At 39.6% G+C, this 18,965-nt stretch overlaps 1 protein-coding gene across 7 annotated transcripts in view; it reads right to left on the reverse strand.

Moving 5' to 3' along the window:
* TMEM87A (transmembrane protein 87A) overlaps positions 1–18,965 on the reverse strand; it is a 62,692-nt gene that overhangs the window by 9,282 nt on the left and 34,445 nt on the right. For 3 of the 7 annotated variants that reach the window (XM_063793978.1, XM_063793975.1, XM_063793973.1), the window contains exons 9-16: positions 17,718–17,901; positions 16,606–16,705; positions 13,498–13,591; positions 12,103–12,178; positions 8,970–9,074; positions 7,969–8,027; positions 7,075–7,178; positions 336–409 (exon numbers count right to left, since the gene is read on the reverse strand). In XM_063793978.1, coding sequence (XP_063650048.1) covers positions 336–409; positions 7,075–7,178; positions 7,969–8,027; positions 8,970–9,074; positions 12,103–12,178; positions 13,498–13,591; positions 16,606–16,705; positions 17,718–17,901 — 796 coding nt within the window. Of the gene's footprint in view, positions 1–335; positions 410–7,074; positions 7,179–7,968; positions 8,028–8,969; positions 9,079–11,452; positions 11,526–12,095; positions 12,179–13,497; positions 13,592–16,605; positions 16,706–17,717; positions 17,902–18,965 lie in introns of all 7 variants that reach the window. The other 4 variants (XM_063793976.1, XM_063793974.1, NM_001243054.3 and 1 more) reach the window with 3 other exon arrangements.

Below are 18,965 nucleotides of genomic sequence, written 5' to 3' on the forward strand. Positions count from 1 at the left end.
TTTAAATTAAAAGCCCCAAAGTTACTTATCATAGTTTTATTTTAAGCTTCCTAATACTTGTGAAGTATACAACAGATGCTTCTCCATCTTTATATGTAAGCTGGGAAGTTCAAAGCAAAATTTTTAGCTCACTTCTAGCAAGTAAAATGGATACTTAATGTGCAATTACTTACTGAATTTACCATGCCTTCATCTTAAGATTCACACCCTTATTTTCTTAACCCTAACTTCATCCCATACCAAATATAGGAACAACACAGTTATAAAATAATAAACAATGTACTTACAGAAAAATAATATTTAAAGTACTAATAAGAGGTGAATTTTATTATTACCAAAGCTTTCTTTCAGCATAGGCTCCTTTTGTTCATCCTCCTCCTCTTCCTCAGACAATGGTGAAAAGGCAAACCTAACAGAACCAAAGTGAACAGAAGGAAAAAATTAGAAAACTTCAAAAACTGCTATACCAGTTGCATTTTACAAAACTAATTATTGAAACTGCAATTATAGTAATTCATTAAATCAGTTTAATAATAATATTTCTTCCCCTTCAGAAAGCTCTTTATTGCCTATATTAGCAAGGGAGAAGCAGGACAGTATCATATTTATGAGTGCAGGCTCAGCTGAATACTACCTGTGACATCAGACTAGTTACTTAATCTCTCTGTACCCAGTTTCCTCAACTGTAAATAAGGGGACAATAGAACATTACTCATAGGGGTGTTTTGTAAAAGTAAGTCATTACAAATAAAGTGCTTAGAACAATACCTGTCACATTCAGTAGACAGTCAACAAATGTTCATTCATAAGGATATGTATCAAATAGAGTTAAGTAAATTCTCATCTAATTTAAAATCACAGCCTTCAAATTGGGAGTTAAGAGAAGGGAGGCCTATTCCAGGTAATTTAAAATTTCAGTTTACAAGTGGGAAGCTCAGAAGATGAAGGTCTGATCTGGTATATCTCAGATGCCTTTCCTTAACAACTTCCAAGAGATTCAGCAAAGCAGCTCCCAGACATGTAATTCCTAGAATGCTTTAGCTTTTATTTATTTGTTTGTATTATTTTTTATTTATTTATTTATTTTTTGAGATGGAGTCTCGCTCTGTCGCCCAGGCTGGAGTGCAGTGGCATGATCTCACCTCACTGCAAGTTCCGCCTCCCGGGTTCACGCCATTCTCCTGCCTCAGCTTCCCGAATAGCTGGGACTACAGGCGCCCGCCACCACGCCTGGCCAATTTTTTGCATTTTTTTATTAAAAATACAAAAATTAGCTGGGCGTGGAGGTGCACGCCTGTAATTCCAGCTACTTGGGAGGCTGAGACAGCCTCAGGTGATCCGCCTGCCTCAGCCGCCCGCCACGGCCTCCCAAAGTGCTGGGATTAAAGGTGTGAGCCACCGCGCCTGGCCGAAAACAACTTTGTCCATCAACTGATGAGAATCCCTTGACCCCGGGGAACAGAAGTTGCAGTGAGCCAAGATTGCACCACTGCACTCCAGCCTGGGCGACACAGCGAGACTCCGTCAAGAACAGAAAGGAGAGACAGAGAGAGAGAGAGAGAGAGAGAGACAGAGAAAGAGAGAAAGAGAGGAAAAGGCAACAGCATTCCTACATATTTGGAAAAGCTGTAAATATTTTTAAAAGTTGCATTCGTAAGAGTCACAAATTTAAATCAGAAGTTACAAAACATAATTCAAAGACTAAAAAATGGAGAGATGCCATACTCAAGGAATTATCAAAAATATATATATAATCTCCCTAATTTATTAATTCAATTAAGTTCCAATCAAAATCTTAATAGGTTTTCCTAGAATTAAGCAATCTAAAATTTTTATTAAAAAACAAAAGCTGGGTGTAGTGACATGTACCAGTAGTCTCAGCTACTGAGAAGGCTGAGGTAGGAGGATCCCTTGAGCCCAGAAGTTTGAGTCTAGCCTAGGCAACATAGCAAGACCCCATCTAAAATAAAAAAATTTTAAAAATAAAGGGCAAAAATTCAACACCAAAGGCTTTTTAAAAATTTTTTTGAGACAGGGTCTTGCTCTGTTGCCCAGGCTGCAGTGCAGTGGTATGACCACGGCTCACTGCAGCCTCGACATCCCAGGTTCAAGTGATCCTCCCACCTCAGCCTCCCAAGTAGCTGGGATTACAGGCATGCACTACCATGCCCAGCTAACCTAAAACAATTTTTTTTGTAGAAATGGGATCTTGCTATATTGGCAGGGCTGGTCTCAAACTCCTGGGCTCAAGCAATCCTCCCGGCCAGACCTCCCAAAGTGCTGGAATGACAGGTGTGAGCCATCAGGCCTGGCCAAATGTTTTTTTTTTTTTTTTTTTTTGAGAAAGAGTTTCACTCGTTGTCCAGACTGGAGTGCAATGGCGCGATCTCAGCTCACAGCAACCTCCCCCTCCTGGGGTTCAAGCACTCCTGCCTCAGTCTCCCAAATAGCTGGGATTACAGGCATGTGCCATCATGCCCAACTAATTTGGTATTTTTAGTAGAGACGGGGTTTTTCTAGTTGGTCAGACTGGTCTCGAACTCCTGACCTCAGGTGATCTGTCCGCTTCAGCCTCCCAAAGTGCTGGGATTATAGGCATGAGCCACGGTGCCTGGCCCAAAGGCTATTTTTAAAAGAGCCAGGTAGTATGCAGCTGAGCCTGCACTTATAAATATGATTAGGGGTTCAGGCCCTCCAGATACCACAGTTTATCAGAAACCTAGGGTAATTCAGACAGTGTGCTACTGATGCAGGACCAGAACAGAAGAGAGTAGAGAGCCTAGAATCAAGTAATTCTTGGTGGATAAACATCTTGTGATTTTTTTTTTTTTTTGAGACAGAGTTTCGCTCTTGTTGCCCAGGCTGGAGTGCAATGGCGTGATCTCAGCTCGCTGCAACCTCCGCCTCCCGGGTTCAAGCAATTCTGCTGTCTCAGCCTCCCAAGTAGCTGGGATGACAGGCGCCTGCCACCACGCCTGGCTAATTTTTGTTATTTTTAGTAGAGATGAGGTTTCATCATGTTGGTCCGGCTGGTCTCGAACTCCTGACCTCGGGTTGTCCACCCGCCTCAGCCTCCCAAAGTGCTGGGATTACAGGCATGAGCCATAGCGCCCGGCCTGATTGTGAAATTTTTAAAAAGTCATTAGAGAATAATTTTTTGAAATCACCTTAGGCTAGATAAGAATTTGTCAAAATAAGATGCAAAATGTACAATCCTTGAAGGGAAAAACTACTCCATATTTCTGAGATTTTGTATGATTAAAAACAGCATAAAAAATCATAAGATTATTAACTGGCAGAAAATATATGCAATACTTAGAACAAACAAAATATTGGCATACAAAATATATCAGAAATTCCTACAAATTGGGCCTGGTATGGTGGCTTACGCCTGTAATCCCAGCGTTTTGGGAGGCCAAGGCAGGCAGATCGCTTGAGCTCAGGAGTTTATAACAAGCCTGGGCAACATGGCAAAACCCCATCTCTACAAAAAATACAAAGATTAGCCCAGTGTGGTGGTGCACACCTGTGGTCCCAGCTACTCAGGAGGCTGAGGTGGGAGGATCATTTGAGCCCAGGAGGTGGAGGTTGTAGTGGGCCAAGGTTGCTCCACTACACTCCAGCCTTGGCTTCAGAGCGAGACCCCATCTCAAAATAAATAAATTCCTACGAATCAATACATAAGTGATTGTTACAGTCTGAATGTCTGTCCCCTCCAAAACTCATGTTGAAACCTAATTCCCAGGGTGACAGTGTTGGGAGTTGGGCCTAATGGAAGGCATTTAGGTCATGAGGGCTCCACCCTCATGAATGAATTAATGCTGTTACATAAAGGGTTTTCTGGAGTGGGCTCTCCCTTTTGCCCTTCCACCTTCTGTCATGTGACGACCCAGTAAGAAGGCCCTCACCAGATGCTGACACTGCGAGCCAACAAATTTCTGTTCATTATAAACAAACAGTCTGTGGTAGTTTGTTATAGCAGCTGAAAATGGACAGAGACAATGATCAATAAGCCAATAAAAAATAAGCTAAAGATCCAACCTTAAATGCAAAAAGTAACAATATTAATTCTCATCCACCAAATCTGCAGAAATTAAATAAAATGATGGGACATAAAACAAGGGAAGAAGAAAAAACCTCTCTCATACCATTGTTGTTAAATATGCAATTTCTTTCAGGTTTTTTTTGGAAACGTAATCTGGAAATACTTTAAAAATTACAATCTACACATATCCTTCAACCTAGCAAATCCAAGCCCACTCATTAAATATTTCTTGAGCATGTGCCAGTGTGTAGTGAGAAACTAACCTTCATTGACTAATGTGAGGTGATCCCGACACCCATAACATGTCCTGTCTTTATTTGCCTGGGGACTTCGGCTGACAGTGTAACAGTATGGTTTATGATAGGGGCTTTGGGCCATGCCATATCAGCTCTGACCTCCAGAGGAAATGGTATTAGCATGACTGCCAGGAGGGGTTGGAAACTAAAAGTCAGCAACAGAGACAGTACGTGATTGAGCCCCAGTAAAAACTCTGGACATTGAAAGCTCAAATGGGTTTCCCACATTGGCAACAGTCTGTGCATACTGTCACATATTTGGCTGGGAGGAGGTAACACTGTCCAATAAAAATCTTGAGTGCTGAACATTAATGGGCTTTCCCGGACAGAAACAATGTGTTACTACATTTTTGTTGCTGGGGAAAAGAACTGACTTGATGTACTTCCTCAGAAGAGAGACCGAACACCAGGAAAGAAAATACAAATTTCCCCAGACTCTACCTGCCATCACCATTTTGTTGTAATACACCTTAACTGTGAGTATAACTGCACGCTGCAACCCATGAGGCCTTCTAGTAAATCACTGAACATCAGGATGGTCTTGAGGACCCTGACACACCTCAAACTGGAAATATCCCAAATGCCCATTAATAAGAGAATATGTTAATTTAACTGTACTACACATGTCCCATATTTATGCTATCCATGAAAATGAATGAGTTCAGTTAAACCTGTTACACTGGAAGGAATCTCCACAATGTACTGTTACAAGAGTAATGTAAGATTCCATACGTGAACAGGGAAAAGACACATTATAATATGCACTTAACACTGAACTCACGGAGAAAGGGGGCAATGTTTTAAAAGAAAAGGGGGAAAAAAAGAAGAGGGAAGGTAACGCAAAAATTTTTTAATGACTGAGGAAGGGAAAATATTTAAATACAAATATAGCTAGTGAGTAACCAGTAGATCAACAGACGGATATAAAAGAAGGGTCTCCAGAATGTAAAAGTTCTTTCTCAATAGTGTGATTTCAGATCTCCTTTATTTTCTTTCATTACTTTTCTCTATTCTGACTTTTTTTGATAAACACATATAAAGTGCATAGTTTGAAATGACAGACAGCAAGGCCATTTTCATGGAGTAAAAGGATTTCACCTATTTTCTATTTCAATCTTTCATTGGGTCTGGTTATAAAATTAGTCATTTATACCATGCTACCCTTTTCCTTCTTTGGTGGTATGGGTGTTTAATATAAGCTCTTAACCGTCTAAATGCAAATGAGGGGGGGGAAAAAGGCATAATCACAAAATAAAGCTAGGCAGTTCCTAAATGACTGAAATTTGCCTATAGTTGGACAAATCAGATTTACACATACATTTTTAATTTCAAAGTTGGTTATGTAAGTTTTAATTTTACGCTTTCTATCATTACAAAGTGAGCTGGGCTGCTGGTTACAGAAATTTTCTTTCCTTCTAGACACTAGACAGGAGAGACTCAGTGTAAGTGACACAATTATATCTTCTGTTTTCTTTGAGACAGAGTCTCACTCTGTCACCCAGGCTGGAGTGCAGTGGCGCCATCTCACCTCACTGCAACCTCCGCCTCCGGGTTCAAGCGATTCTTGTGCCTCAGCCTCTCGAGTAGCTGGGATTAGAGGTGTGCACTGCCATGCTCGGTTAATTTTTGTATTTTTAGTAGAGGTGGGGTTTTGCCATGTTGGCCAAAACCATGTTGGCTCAAACTCCTGGATTCATGTGATCTGCCCACCTTGGCCTCCCAAAGTGCTGGGATTACAGGCATGAGCCACCGTGCCTGGTTGACACAATAGATTATATATCTATCTCCCTTGTTTACTATACAAATACTTACAGTTATACTTGGTTTTATGGTGCTTCATTTTACTGTGCTTCCCAGATTTTGCAGCAACCCTATGTCAAGGAAGTCTACTGGTGCCATTTTCCAACAGTAATGTGCTCACTTTGTGTGTCAGCATTTCTTTTTTGAGAGGGAGTCTCGCTCTGTCACCTATGCTGTGCAGTGGCATGATCTCGGCTCAGTGCAACCTCTGCCTCCCAGGTTCAAGCGATTCTCCTGCCTCAGTTGCCCAAGTAGCTGGGATTACAGGCATCCACCTCCACACTCAGTTAATTTTCGTATTTTTAGTAGAGACGGGGTTCCGCCACGGTGGTCAGGCTGGTCTCGAACTCCTGACCTCAGGTGATCCAACTGCCTCGGCCTCCCAAAGTGCTGGAATTACAGGCGTGAGCCACCACGCCCAGCCCTGGTGTCGGTATTTTTTTTTTTTTTTTTTTGGCAATAAAGTGTTTTTAAATTAACGTGCATATATTTTTTAGACATAATGCTATTGCACACATAGTAGACTACAGAATAGTGTAAACATAACTTTGATATGCACTGGAAAAAACAAAATATGTATGTAACTCAATATCTGCTTTATCATGATGGTCTGAAGCCAAACTTGCAATTTATTTCCATAGTATGCCTGTGTATTTATCACAAAATGTCAGAGCTGAAAGGAACTTCATGTTGCTGGGTTTAATTCTCCCTCAGTATATAGAAAGGAAACTAAGGCCAGAGAGGTGGAGAGGCCGCATGCCAAAAATCATGAAGTTAAGAGGAGAGCTGAGATAGGAACCAAGTTCTTCTGATTCCAGGCCCAGTGTTCCTTCCACTATATGACACAGCCCTGATATTGTCCCCCAATGCACCACCCCTAATTGATGACATGGTCATCTCATGTTAGCAGAGTAAACAGAAGAGTCCAAGAACCTCTGGTTGTTTGCAGATGGTCGCCAGAGAACCATGATGACAAAGAGGATCATGGAGAACAGCAAGCGCCAGATGGCATCGTCTACCCACAGCTCCCGCCAGTCCTACAATACAGGGGAGAAGTACAACATTTATACACGTTATCTTAACCCCTTGTTCATAAAGCCTTTGGCATAGAACAAAAATCACTTATTTGTTCATTCAAGTTATGTTTACTAAGAGCCTGCTACGTGCTCAGTACTGTGGTAAGTGTGGGGAAACAAAGTGAATGAATGTAGTTTTTGCCCTTGTAGTGCTTACTGTTGTTAAAGAAAATGCATCAACGGAACAGAGTATTTGTCAAAGCTTCATCATCCCTCTGAGAAGCTTTAAGAAAGGGTTTTATACAGGGTTAAGAGAAAGTTACCTTACACAGTGTAAGAGAAAGTTACATTAGGTTGGTATACTTTATAATTTTCATTTTCATTATTTATTGAACAAAATAAGAGCCTTAGCTGCTTCTGAAGAAATTCTACTGTCACAGTCGTTGAGCTCAGATCTTAAGGATGTGGCTTCTATTCAGATTAGTATTATTTACACATATGGTACTTAATATTTAGTACTCTGGACTTCTTAAGATTTTTAGTTAAAGTAAGACTGGGTTATAGCACACTGTAGTTATAACTTACAAAATTCTCTCCCAAAACTGGGAGAATACAGTCAGAAAAAACAAACAAAAAACTACTATACCAAGCACAGAATACTTAGGGGGAGGGAAGTATCACAACCCTCAGAGTAGAGACCTAGCTCTAATTTTTTATAAGGTATATAACTTAGAAGAACCTTACCACTGTCATCAACATCATTAGTTGTTTATAAGACAGTACATTATTCATAAATGTGCTTATAACTCACCGACTGACATGTCACTATTCTGAACTTCATGGTTGTCCAGATGATAAACACAATGGATGCTAACAGTAAATGAAAAACCAGGTCAGAGTATGAATGCTGGTTTACATCCCCAATTACATTCCCCCATTTCCGGTTAAGTGGAATCCCACACACCCCGAACCCCCAAATACATCACAACTCTATCAGTTATTTTAACAAATGTATTCAATACAAATGTACTGTATACCTGCTATCAGCAAGGCTCATGATACATACTCTGGCCAATCCTTTCTCTATTTAAAGAATAATTTGGTAATAATTTTATTTGCCACCTGGCTACATCAGTAACCAGTGTGGTTGGAAAATAAGGTATTGGAAATATAGCTCTTTCCAGCATTATCAATATAATTTTTTTCTCCTTTTATCCTTAGTATAGTAATGCTAATTTTTCTTTGGCTGGTCAGATGAAAAAAAATGGCTGATAAAATGACTGTAACACAAACAGAAGAGCTAGTTCCAATCATAAATCAGACCTCACTATTCCTGGTACAAGGGTCAGGAGGTAGGCAAATTAGCCTAGTTTGGTTACAGTCCACCTAATGTCAATTTTTTACATATGCTTGCTGACATATGTAAAAGCACTATAATAGCAATGCACCCTAAAATTCTACAACTATTTAATAAAACTAAACAAACATGTGGTAATGTCTTCTAAAAGGAGCACTCTCTGGCACTTAAGCTAACTAACCTCAAGAAAAAGAATGCCTCAAGAAAGAATGCAAATAGAAGAGGGATAAATGAAGAGCTGAAATATGAGGTTGATTTCCAGCTACTGTACATAAAATAAATGGTTCTCAACTTTTGAAAAACCATAGATCCTTCTGAGAATTTGACAAGAGCTAAGAACCCTTTTCCAAGTGAAATATACAAAACTTTCTATGCCCACCCATGGCCTTTCAGGTTAAGAATGTCCATTCTAAACAGATCACATTTGAACTCCAAGAAGAAAGTCCCAGACTTACCTGCCACTGCCAAAATAAGCGTGTTGGTGAAATGCCGATACAAAGAGAGTTTTACAATGTTCCTCCGAAGTTTTAATAGCTTCATTGTTTGAGTCAGGCTAATAAATATGTGTTTGCAGGTCAAGGAATTCAACATTCAGGAAAAAACAGTAAGCTAGCCAATTAGTTTTCAGGTTTCTTTAAGGATCTGGGGTCATGCCAATAAACTTATAGATCTCTCAGAGGCCTTATAGCTCTCTTATTCTCACTTAATCTCACAAACACATCAAGATGAATAAGAAAGTCATCATTTTATTTTCTTTTCCTTTTTTTTTGTGAGGCAAGGTCTAGCCCAGGCTAGAGTGCAGTGGCACAATCACGGCTCACTGCAGCCTTGACCACTGAAGCTCAAGCGATCCTCCCACCTCAGCCTCCCAAGCAGCTGGGACTACAGGTATGTGCCACCATGCCTGGCTAATTTTTAAATTTTTTTGTAGAGATAAGGTCTCGCTATGTTGCTCAGGCTGGTCTTAAACTCCTGACCTCAACTGATCCTCCTGCCTTGGCCTCCCAAAGTGCTGGCATTACAGGCACGAGCCACCATACCTGGCCGGAAGTCATCATTTTCAATGAGACATTAAAGAGAAGACAGAACCAGAATAAAGTAAGAATGTACAAAATCACAAGAGAAAAAATATAAAAAAGAGAAAGGAAGAGGCTTTCTAGAGAAACAAAAAAAAAGACAGAAAATAAATAGAAAGAGAAATGGCAGAAGATAAAGTGAACATGAGTAACAGGCAAGGGACAAAGAGTTAACATCATCTTCTCTCTCCCTTTAAGGTGGGTAGCTCTGTTCTCATCTGTCCAGCAAATCTAGTTGAGGGTCATAATTATACTCGTGCCTATAATCTCCCAGAGATCTACACTCAGTCCCCTCATGCCATCTTAAGGAACGTGCCATCAGTTGCCTGCACTATCCTGAATTAAGAGGACCTTACAATTGGTTGAGAAGCTCATATGGTTTGCTTCCAAAAGCAATGACTCTCCATTTTCAGAACATTATTCTCAAGTAGAAGTTGCCAGAGAAAAACAGGAGGGGAACTGGTGACTACTAAAAATGGTATCTGCTCTCACGTTCAATGTTCTTTTCTTTTTGAGACAGGGTCTCACTCTGTCACTCAGGCTGGAGTGCAGCGGTGCGATCTCGGCTCACTGCAACCTCCGCTTCCAGGGCTCAAGCAATTCTCCTGCCTCAGGCTCCCGAGCAGCTGGGACTACAGGTGCAAGCCACCATGCCTGACGAATTTTTGTATTTTTTGTAGAGATAGGGCTTCACCATGTTGCCCAGGCTGGTCTCAAACTCCTGAGCTTAAAGCAATCTGCCCATCTCAGCCTCCCAAAGTGCTGGGGTTACAGGCATGAGCCACTGCACCTGGCTCAATTTTCAGAATGAGAAGCAGATACAAAAATAAGGGATTTGGCACTTGCTCTGCCCTTACAGAGCCTTAGCTGTTACCTAGTCATTGGGTTATCTTACTGTACAATCCATTCCCACCTCCCTCTTCTCTCAACGCTTGCAGAGGTTCACAAAACACTTGGAAAGATACTAATCTAGAAAAGCTTTGGCTATTTAGACCAAGGACACTTTAACTGAAAACTCTTATACAGCAACCCACTCAAATTCACAAAACAATTTTGTTTACATTCACAGTTTTTCAACAGTCACAATCTATCAGGTCAGTAATAATGAAAACTGCTAATAGGACCAAATATATAAAAACCAAAACAAATTCAATATAAGATAAAGTCCAAAAACTTGAATCCTTTAGCCATCAGGCCAAGCCCCTAATATATAAATTTAATTTTAAAGAGCAGGAGAAAAAGATTGCTCAAATAGAAGCTTGTTTGTTATCTGCTGGTTGACTCTGCCTGTAAATGAATCAATTATTTATTCTGAAGGGTGGAAATCTTCAAACAATTCCAAGCCAGCTTTTGAATGAGGCAAGAAAACACTCACTCCATAAGGGTTAAAACCTGCTGAACATACACAGAGTTTCAGAAAAGTCAAAGCACCTTACATAGTTTCTGAAATCAAATTTTAAGGATCAAAATCTTTTCATAAGTTTCAAAGCATTTAAGAATTGCTAGAGGCTAAAAGGCAGAGCAGGACCAGCACAGCCAGTGATTCTAACACTAAATGATTAGGTACACAAACAACAAGTGCAAAATCAAGATGAAATGCTCACTTAAAAGAAAAAAGCCAAAAGATTTTATCTCGAGCTCGGTCCACAGTCACCAATTTCCAATTTGATTTTTAAAATTAAAAAAATAAAAACAAAAAAAAATGCTTACCTGAACCCTCAGGTTGTTAAGACTTAGCATGCACTGTTCCCCACACTAAGGAGTAATCAACAAAACTGATAAAAACTCTTTGCAGAAAGATCAATGGAAACCCATCTCCAAGGGGAGAAAATGGACCGTCATCAAACAAGCCAATGAGAAGGATATCCACCAGCACAAGGCAGTGTCTAGGAAAGCCAAGGGGATAAAGGCCAAGGAAGCAAGATCAGTCTGGGCCTGCAGACAAAGAAAAAGAAGTGGTGAAAAACAGATGTCTAGAGAGGCACAGAGAAGAAACCACCATGATTCTGCATTTACATAATCACTGGAAAGTTTTTGCATTGAACTGAAAGAAAATAAAAAGAACATTTGACACCTAATCATTCTTCCCTTCTTATAAACCATCATGTAGAATATACAGCTATAAGCATTTCACATAAATTGTCATTTACAATCTCGAAACATACTGCTAAGTACGAGTTTTTCATATATAAAGATCCATGTTAACAAGTGACCATATTCCAAAAAAGTTCTAATGTTTATAAGCCCCATCCTTAATCTATCATTTCCTATTATTGCAATTTTGGCTACAAGTCTGAAAAGACTTTTCTCGTATTTAAAAAAAATTACTGCATCATATACAAAGAATTATTAATTTCTAAAATTATAATATTTTACAAATAAGAGCTCACCCCAAAATAAAATGTAAGGCAATTATCTGTCTGAAAAACTATGCTGCATGTTTCCAGGAGTTTATATAGAGTATGTTTTTTATATAACCCTAATTACCCAATCAACAGGCATTACTGAAAGGATATCCATAAAATAACACAGGCGTCAATTGCTGAGAGGGCCAGGTTTACTATCAGAGTCAAGGGATAAGAAAAATACTATAGCAACAGCAGAAGAAAGAAAATGAAATTGACAGAGGGTTAAAGTTGCTAAAAGTCTAAGAGAATTACACACAGAGGACAGTGTGATTTGAAAAGCAAATGTGCATCCACAAAGTGTTTGATTTAAGAGGCAATTTATTGCAAAACATATTGAGCCGTTTTCTTGTGGGCAAAGCCAAGTTTATAGTTTTTACAATATTGAATCTAATAGGTTGCTGTGGAGTCTGACTTTTTTTAAAAAATAAGAAAATTAATTGAAATGGCCTAGAGAACCTTACACTTCTTCGTATTAATCCAGTGGTAACATAAATTTCTTTTCTTCTCTTTTTTAAGGAAGAGGTATCACTCTGTTGCTGGAGTGTAATGGCATGATCATGGCTCACCGCAGCCTGAACTCAATCAGTCCTTCCACCTCAGCCTCCCAAGTAGCCAGGACTACAGGCGCCCACCACTGCTCCCAGCCATAAATTTCTTTATCACTTAGATTCTTTGGTTTCCTTCCCTGGCAAAGGGAATAATTATACAATTCTCAAAAATGGTGTGAAACTTCATTAGCTGCATTTTTTTTTCTTTTTTTTTCTTTTTTTGAGACGGAGTCTTGCTCTGTCGCCCAGGCTGGAGTGCAGTGGCACGATCTCGGCTCACTGCAAGCTCCGCCTCCCGAGTTCACACCATTCTCCTGCCTCAGTCTCCCAAGTAGCTGGGACTACAGGCACCTGCCACCACGCCCAGCTAATTTTTTGTATTTTTTTTTTTTTTTTTAGTAGAGACAGGGTTTCACCATGTTAGCCAGGATGGTCTTGATCTTCTGACCTAGTGATCCGCCCACCTCGGCCTCCCAAAATACTGGGATTACAGGCATGATTACGCACCCAGCCTCATTAGCTGCATTTTAAGGAAGTTTTTGAAACTGAAATGTTGATTAAGAAACAACAGTTACTTTAGATTAGATTAACTAGTAAGTGTATGACTCCAAAGTCTGCCATTTACACAAGAATTTCAGTCTGGATTTCAGTCTGGATTCCATCGATTAGAAAAAGAAAAAAAAATGCAAGTCTACTGCTTGGGAGGAAGAACTAAAACAATTAGCAATTTGGAGACAGGTGGAAAAGCATTCATTCCGGGCACACACTAAATTTACAAAGCTCTAATAGATTAAAAAGAGAACATGAACTATACATATATTTTGAAAATCAGAGCCCAAAAGTGACTTAAAGCAAACAGAAAGAAGCCCACAGACATTTCCAATCCACACCGTCAAGATGTAAACAATATAATTGAACTGACCACAGAAAATGAGATTAAGCAGTACTAACCCCAGTAACTCTGAGGACCCCTTCCATGCCAGAGAACAAAAGATAGAGGGCTCCTGCTACTACAACCTTATGAAGAGTGACTCCAAGGCGTGGCCTAAAGAGGAAGCAAGGAGATATTTGAGTACGTATGGGACAAATCCCGAAACAAGCTAAGTAACAGGAACTTGTGTTAATTAATATAGGCCAACAATTTAAAGCAATAAATAATATACACTTGATTCACCTAAGAGAAAAAAACTAAGACCTTATGGTCTTAAAACAAGATAGGGAACACTACAACTTAAGATCTTGTGTCTGGTTACCACATTTTAAAAAATGTTTCCTCAGAGAGTTTTGAAACATATTCACAAGTAGTATAATGCACTCTTATAAACCCTTCACCGAGGCCCAACAACCACCAACCTATGGTCAGTTCTGTCCCATGCATACCCCATCCCCTTTCCACCCTTTCATATTCTCTTGATGCAAATCCTAGACAGTATAACTTTGATATATTTCAGTATGTGTTTTTAATAAATGAGGACCTTATTTTTCTTTGGTATTTCAATGGCTACAAAAGGGCTTTTCTTTTTTTCCCCTAAAGAAACAGGGTCTCACTCTATCGCCCACGCTGAAGTGCAGTGGCCCAGTCACTGGAGCCATGAACTCCTGGGCTCAAGCGACCCTCCCGCCTCAGCCTCCTGAGTAGCTGAGGACTACAGGCACGTCCCACTACACCAGGCTAATTTTTTTTTTTTTTTTTTGATGTTTTGTAGAGACAAGGTCTCACTGTGTTGCCCAGGCTGGTCTAGAACTCCTAGGCTTTAGCGATTCTCCTGCATTGGCCTCCCCAAGGGCTGGGATTACAGGCATGAGCCACTGTGCCTGGCCCACAAAAGAAACTTTTAAAAAACATCACCAAAATACCACCATCAAATCTAAAAATTCTAACGATTCCTTAATATAATCAAATATCCTATTACGGTTCATTAAACAGTATATTTGCAAGCTCGAAACCTAATATATGAAAAGTCTTCTGAGCAACTTCTGTTTGAAGGAGAAAAAGTCTTAACTCCTTGAGATTCAAAATCCTACACAACCAGAATCCACATGTTAACAAAATCCTTAGGTGATTCCTTAGTGTAGTGTAGTTTAAGATGTGCTGCCTTAAATCATGTCTGCATAGGCCTTACCAATATTTGTTCTTATATTTTTTGTTATACATTGGGGAAAACTCCATATGAGCAGGGAATTTTCTCCCCATTCATCTTGGAAACCTAGAATACTTCCTGGCATATAGGAGGCACTCAAATAATTGTTAAATAAATAAGTTTTAAGAATTAAAATTCCCCATATCTCTAATCCCATTTAAAGCAAAACTCCTTTAATTGAATAAACAAACTTAAAACAACTAACCTTAATCCTACTTAAAGCACTATAAAGTGATGCTATAGCATTACTTAATCCCACTTAAAGCAAAATTCCTTTAAATAATTGTCTATACAATTATTCTAATTCCTCTCCTCTTATACTCTCTGGAACTCTCCCCAATTAGGCTTTTGTCCCTATCACTTCACCAAAACTATCACTATGACCCTCCATATAGGTAAACTCAATGGCCAATTCTCACTTGACCTATCAGGATCTCTTGACACAATCACTTCCTCCTTGAAACACATTCTTCAGTTTTCTACCCACCTCACTGGTCTCTCCTCAATTTCTTCTGCTAACTACTTCATCTTACAGACTTCTAAATAATATTAAATATTCAAGGGCCCAGCCCTTGGACCTCTTCTCTATATATACTCACTTCCTTGGTGACCAAATCCAGTCTCATAACTTTATTTATTTATTTATTTAACTTTGGAGATGGAGTCTCGTTCTGTTACCCAGGCTAGAGTGCAGTGGCATGATCTTGGCTCACTGCAATCTCCGCCTCCAGGGTTCAAGCGATTCTCTTGCCTCAGCCTTCCAAGTAGCTGGGACTACAGGTGCATGCCACCACAGCCGGCTAATTTTTTGTATTTTAGCAGACACAGGGTTTCACTGTGTTGTCCAGGCTGGTCTTGAACTCCTGACCTCAGGCAATCTGCCCGCCTTGGCCTCCCAAAGTGTGAGGATTATGGCATAAGCCACCGCGCCTGGCCCTCATGACTTTAAATAATATCTTTATCTTCATGACTCCCAAACTTTTATCTCTGCCCCAACCTCTCCCCTTTGTTTCCCCTACTTAGTTATCTAATTCAACTCCAATCTTGCCCCTGCTCCACACTTATTTCACCTAAGGTCTTCCTGAACTCAGTAAATCTTCAATTCCATCCTGCCATTTTATCAGATCAAAACAATTGGCATCATCCTTAATTCCTCTTCTCTTTCCTATCATACATCTGATCCATCAGCAAATTCCACTGGTTCCAACTTCAAAATATATATAGAATCTGATCTCAATTCAGCATCTCTTCCCTTGGGTATACATATAGCTCCCTCACCTCCTTGAAGTCTCTGCTTAAATGTCATTAAGTGAAGCCCTCCTTGATCACCCTATGTACAACTGCAAGCTCTAGCTCCTGCATTACCTGCTCCACTGCACTTTCCACTGACATATTAAAATATTTTACTCACTTAAATTTTGTCTTTGTCCCCTCCCTCCACAAATGTAAGCTCAAAATCTTCTGTTTACTTGCTATATCCCCAGGGCCTAGAACAATGCCTCGAAGAATGCCTATAGAAGACACTCCTCAATAAAAATAAAATTTTTTGGATAGAAAAATATTTTCAGACAGTTACAGCAAGAATGCGTTTCCCATAAAAAATCTAATTTGCAAAAAATATTTTGGAAGTATGGAAATATATTTGGAAGTATGGAATACATTTGGATTTGGAAGTATGGAATACATTTGGATTTGGAAGTATGGAATATATTTGGAAGTATGGAATATATTTGGAAGTATGGAAAATGAAACACATTTTCCCAACATTTACAATGCTACAAAATTTCAAATACCTTTCTTGTTTCAGAATTATTTATTTTATCAACTATTTCAGAACTACTACATTGGGAACATGCAATACTGTTTTAATTTAATCAGCATTTTAATTTGCTCTTCCATACAGGAAGTTAATACTTACTTGACGATGCCATATCCCAGACTGACTATGATGACCAGGGTTCGAGCCAGTGAGCGTTTCACTGCTGAAAGCAGCTCTGCAAGGATCAAAGCACCCTGGACTATGAAAAAGAAGGGAAGAAATAGCACCATAATCTAGGTTTGGCAACAGGCCAGATGCCAAAACTAGACTGCTGCTTTCTACACTCTTCAGAATAAGCATTGATATTAGTACTGCTAAAATAGAGTACTTCTTCCACAGTTTTTACAGTATACAAGCTGATGCCACTCACAATCTTACTCATGTCTATGTATGGCAATCTGGGTGCGCTCAACTCAGCTCCCTCCCCCACCTGCCCCCAAATTCCCTAAAACTTTAACAGAATACCTCACCCTATACGGACAGTTTGTAGCATCAAGACAATTTCCCCCATTTTTAAAAACTGTGAAATACAGCTACACATAGAAAAGCACAAAACACACTCGTGTACACACTTGTTGGCATGTACAGCTTAACTTTTTTCAGATCTACTATTTTCAAGACCTTTCAAAGACCAGGGAAAATCTTATCAGTTTATCTCACAATAATAATTATGACTAAATTAAATGGTCTGACAAGAAAAAACTGAAGCAATCACAAAAAACTACAGTATAAAACAACTTCTGTCATTACCAGTTCACCTTACTAAACCATAAGCACTCTCCTATTTTCTTGATATGACTATATTTTATCAGTTAGATGCACTTTCCCACCACATTTTGAGGTTTTTTAAATCAAGGTGTGTCTTACAATCAGTGACATTTTACAATTAAATTGACAGCTTTACTTTCTTTCTTAGATGTATAATGGTGCCTTTGAAATCAACGGAAATTGAGATTTGATGTTAATAATCATTCCCAAAATGGCCACTACTGTTGTGACTTTTGTGAGCATATTTCAGTAAAATTACTCTTACATCACTGAACTCATAAGATTAAAAACAAAAGTCAGAATCATAGTGATTCTGCTTAAGATACTGTAATAATTAAGTAATTGAAAAGTTAAGCCTATGTAGTGACTGCTGACCTTAGGAATATTTTCATACATCTCACCTTCCAACCACTCGAACTGGCAAAGATTTTCTGGTTACTTACCAGATTCTCCTTTGTATCGGATATTCTGAAATTCTGCATAGAAGACAGCTTTCTCAAGCATTCCCAGGAAGATGACAGCACCAATCCAAAACTGAATTCTCAGGAGATCTCTCCAGTAGCAGGCAGACCATGCCAGCCACAGAACACCAAACAGGACATATACAATACACATCACCATGAAAAACTGTTATCAAATTGGGTAAAAGATAAAAAGGAGAATTAGGGCCAAGAGCCAAGTCTGTAGATTTAGAATCAATATATACTTTTTTTTTTTTTAAGAGATGGGGATTTGCTATGTTGCCTAGGATGGTCTTGAACTTCTGGTCTCAAGCGATCCTCCCATCTCTGCCTCCCAAAGTGTTGGGATTATAGGCATAAGCCACAGCGCCTGTCCTGAATCAATATACAGTCTTAACAAGTTACAAAAATATATTATACCTTCTAGTTAAGAAATAATTCTTCCTTTGGAGCTTAACACTAACTAATATGAAAGCATTATCTTGTCTTGAGCAGAGAAGACTACATATGAACTTGTCCTAAAGAGCGAATGCTCTCATATGTGTATATATATGTGTGTGTGTGTGTGTATATATGTATGTATCACATATGTATACCATATAAAAGGTGCTATTATACACACACACACATATATGGTATATATAGAAAGCACTCAGCCTGCTCTCCTATAGTAAAAGAGCTTTTTCTGGTCAGGCGTGGTAATTCACACCTGCAATAGTGCTTTGGGAAGCCGAGGCAGGAGGATTGCTTGAGGTCATGAGTTCAAGGCCAGTCTAGGCAACATAGCAAGACTCTGTCCCTACAAAAAATAAAAATTAGGCCAGGCATGGTGGCTCATGCCTGTAATACCAGCAATTTGGGAGGCAGAGATGGGCAGATTACTTGAGGTCAGGAGTTCAAGACCAGCCTGGCCAAAACATGGTGAAACCCCGTCTCTACTAAAAATACAAAAATTAGCCAGGCATGGTGGTGCGCACCTGTAGTCCCAGCTACTCAGGAGGCTGAGGCAGGAGAATCGCTTGAACCCAAGAGCTGGAGGTTGCAATGAGCCGAGATTGTGCCATTCCACTCCAGTCTGGGTGACAGAGTGAGACTACGTTTCAAGATAAAAAATAATAAAATAAAATAAAAATTAGCCAGGCATAGTGGCACACGCCTGTTGTCCTAGCTGCTTGCGAGGCTGAGGTGGAGGGTAGCTTCAGCCTGGAGTTTAAGGCTGCAGTGAGCCAT

This window comes from Pan troglodytes, chromosome 16, assembly GCF_028858775.2.
Source record: "Pan troglodytes isolate AG18354 chromosome 16, NHGRI_mPanTro3-v2.0_pri, whole genome shotgun sequence".
NCBI classification, from domain to species: Eukaryota; Metazoa; Chordata; class Mammalia; order Primates; family Hominidae; genus Pan; species Pan troglodytes.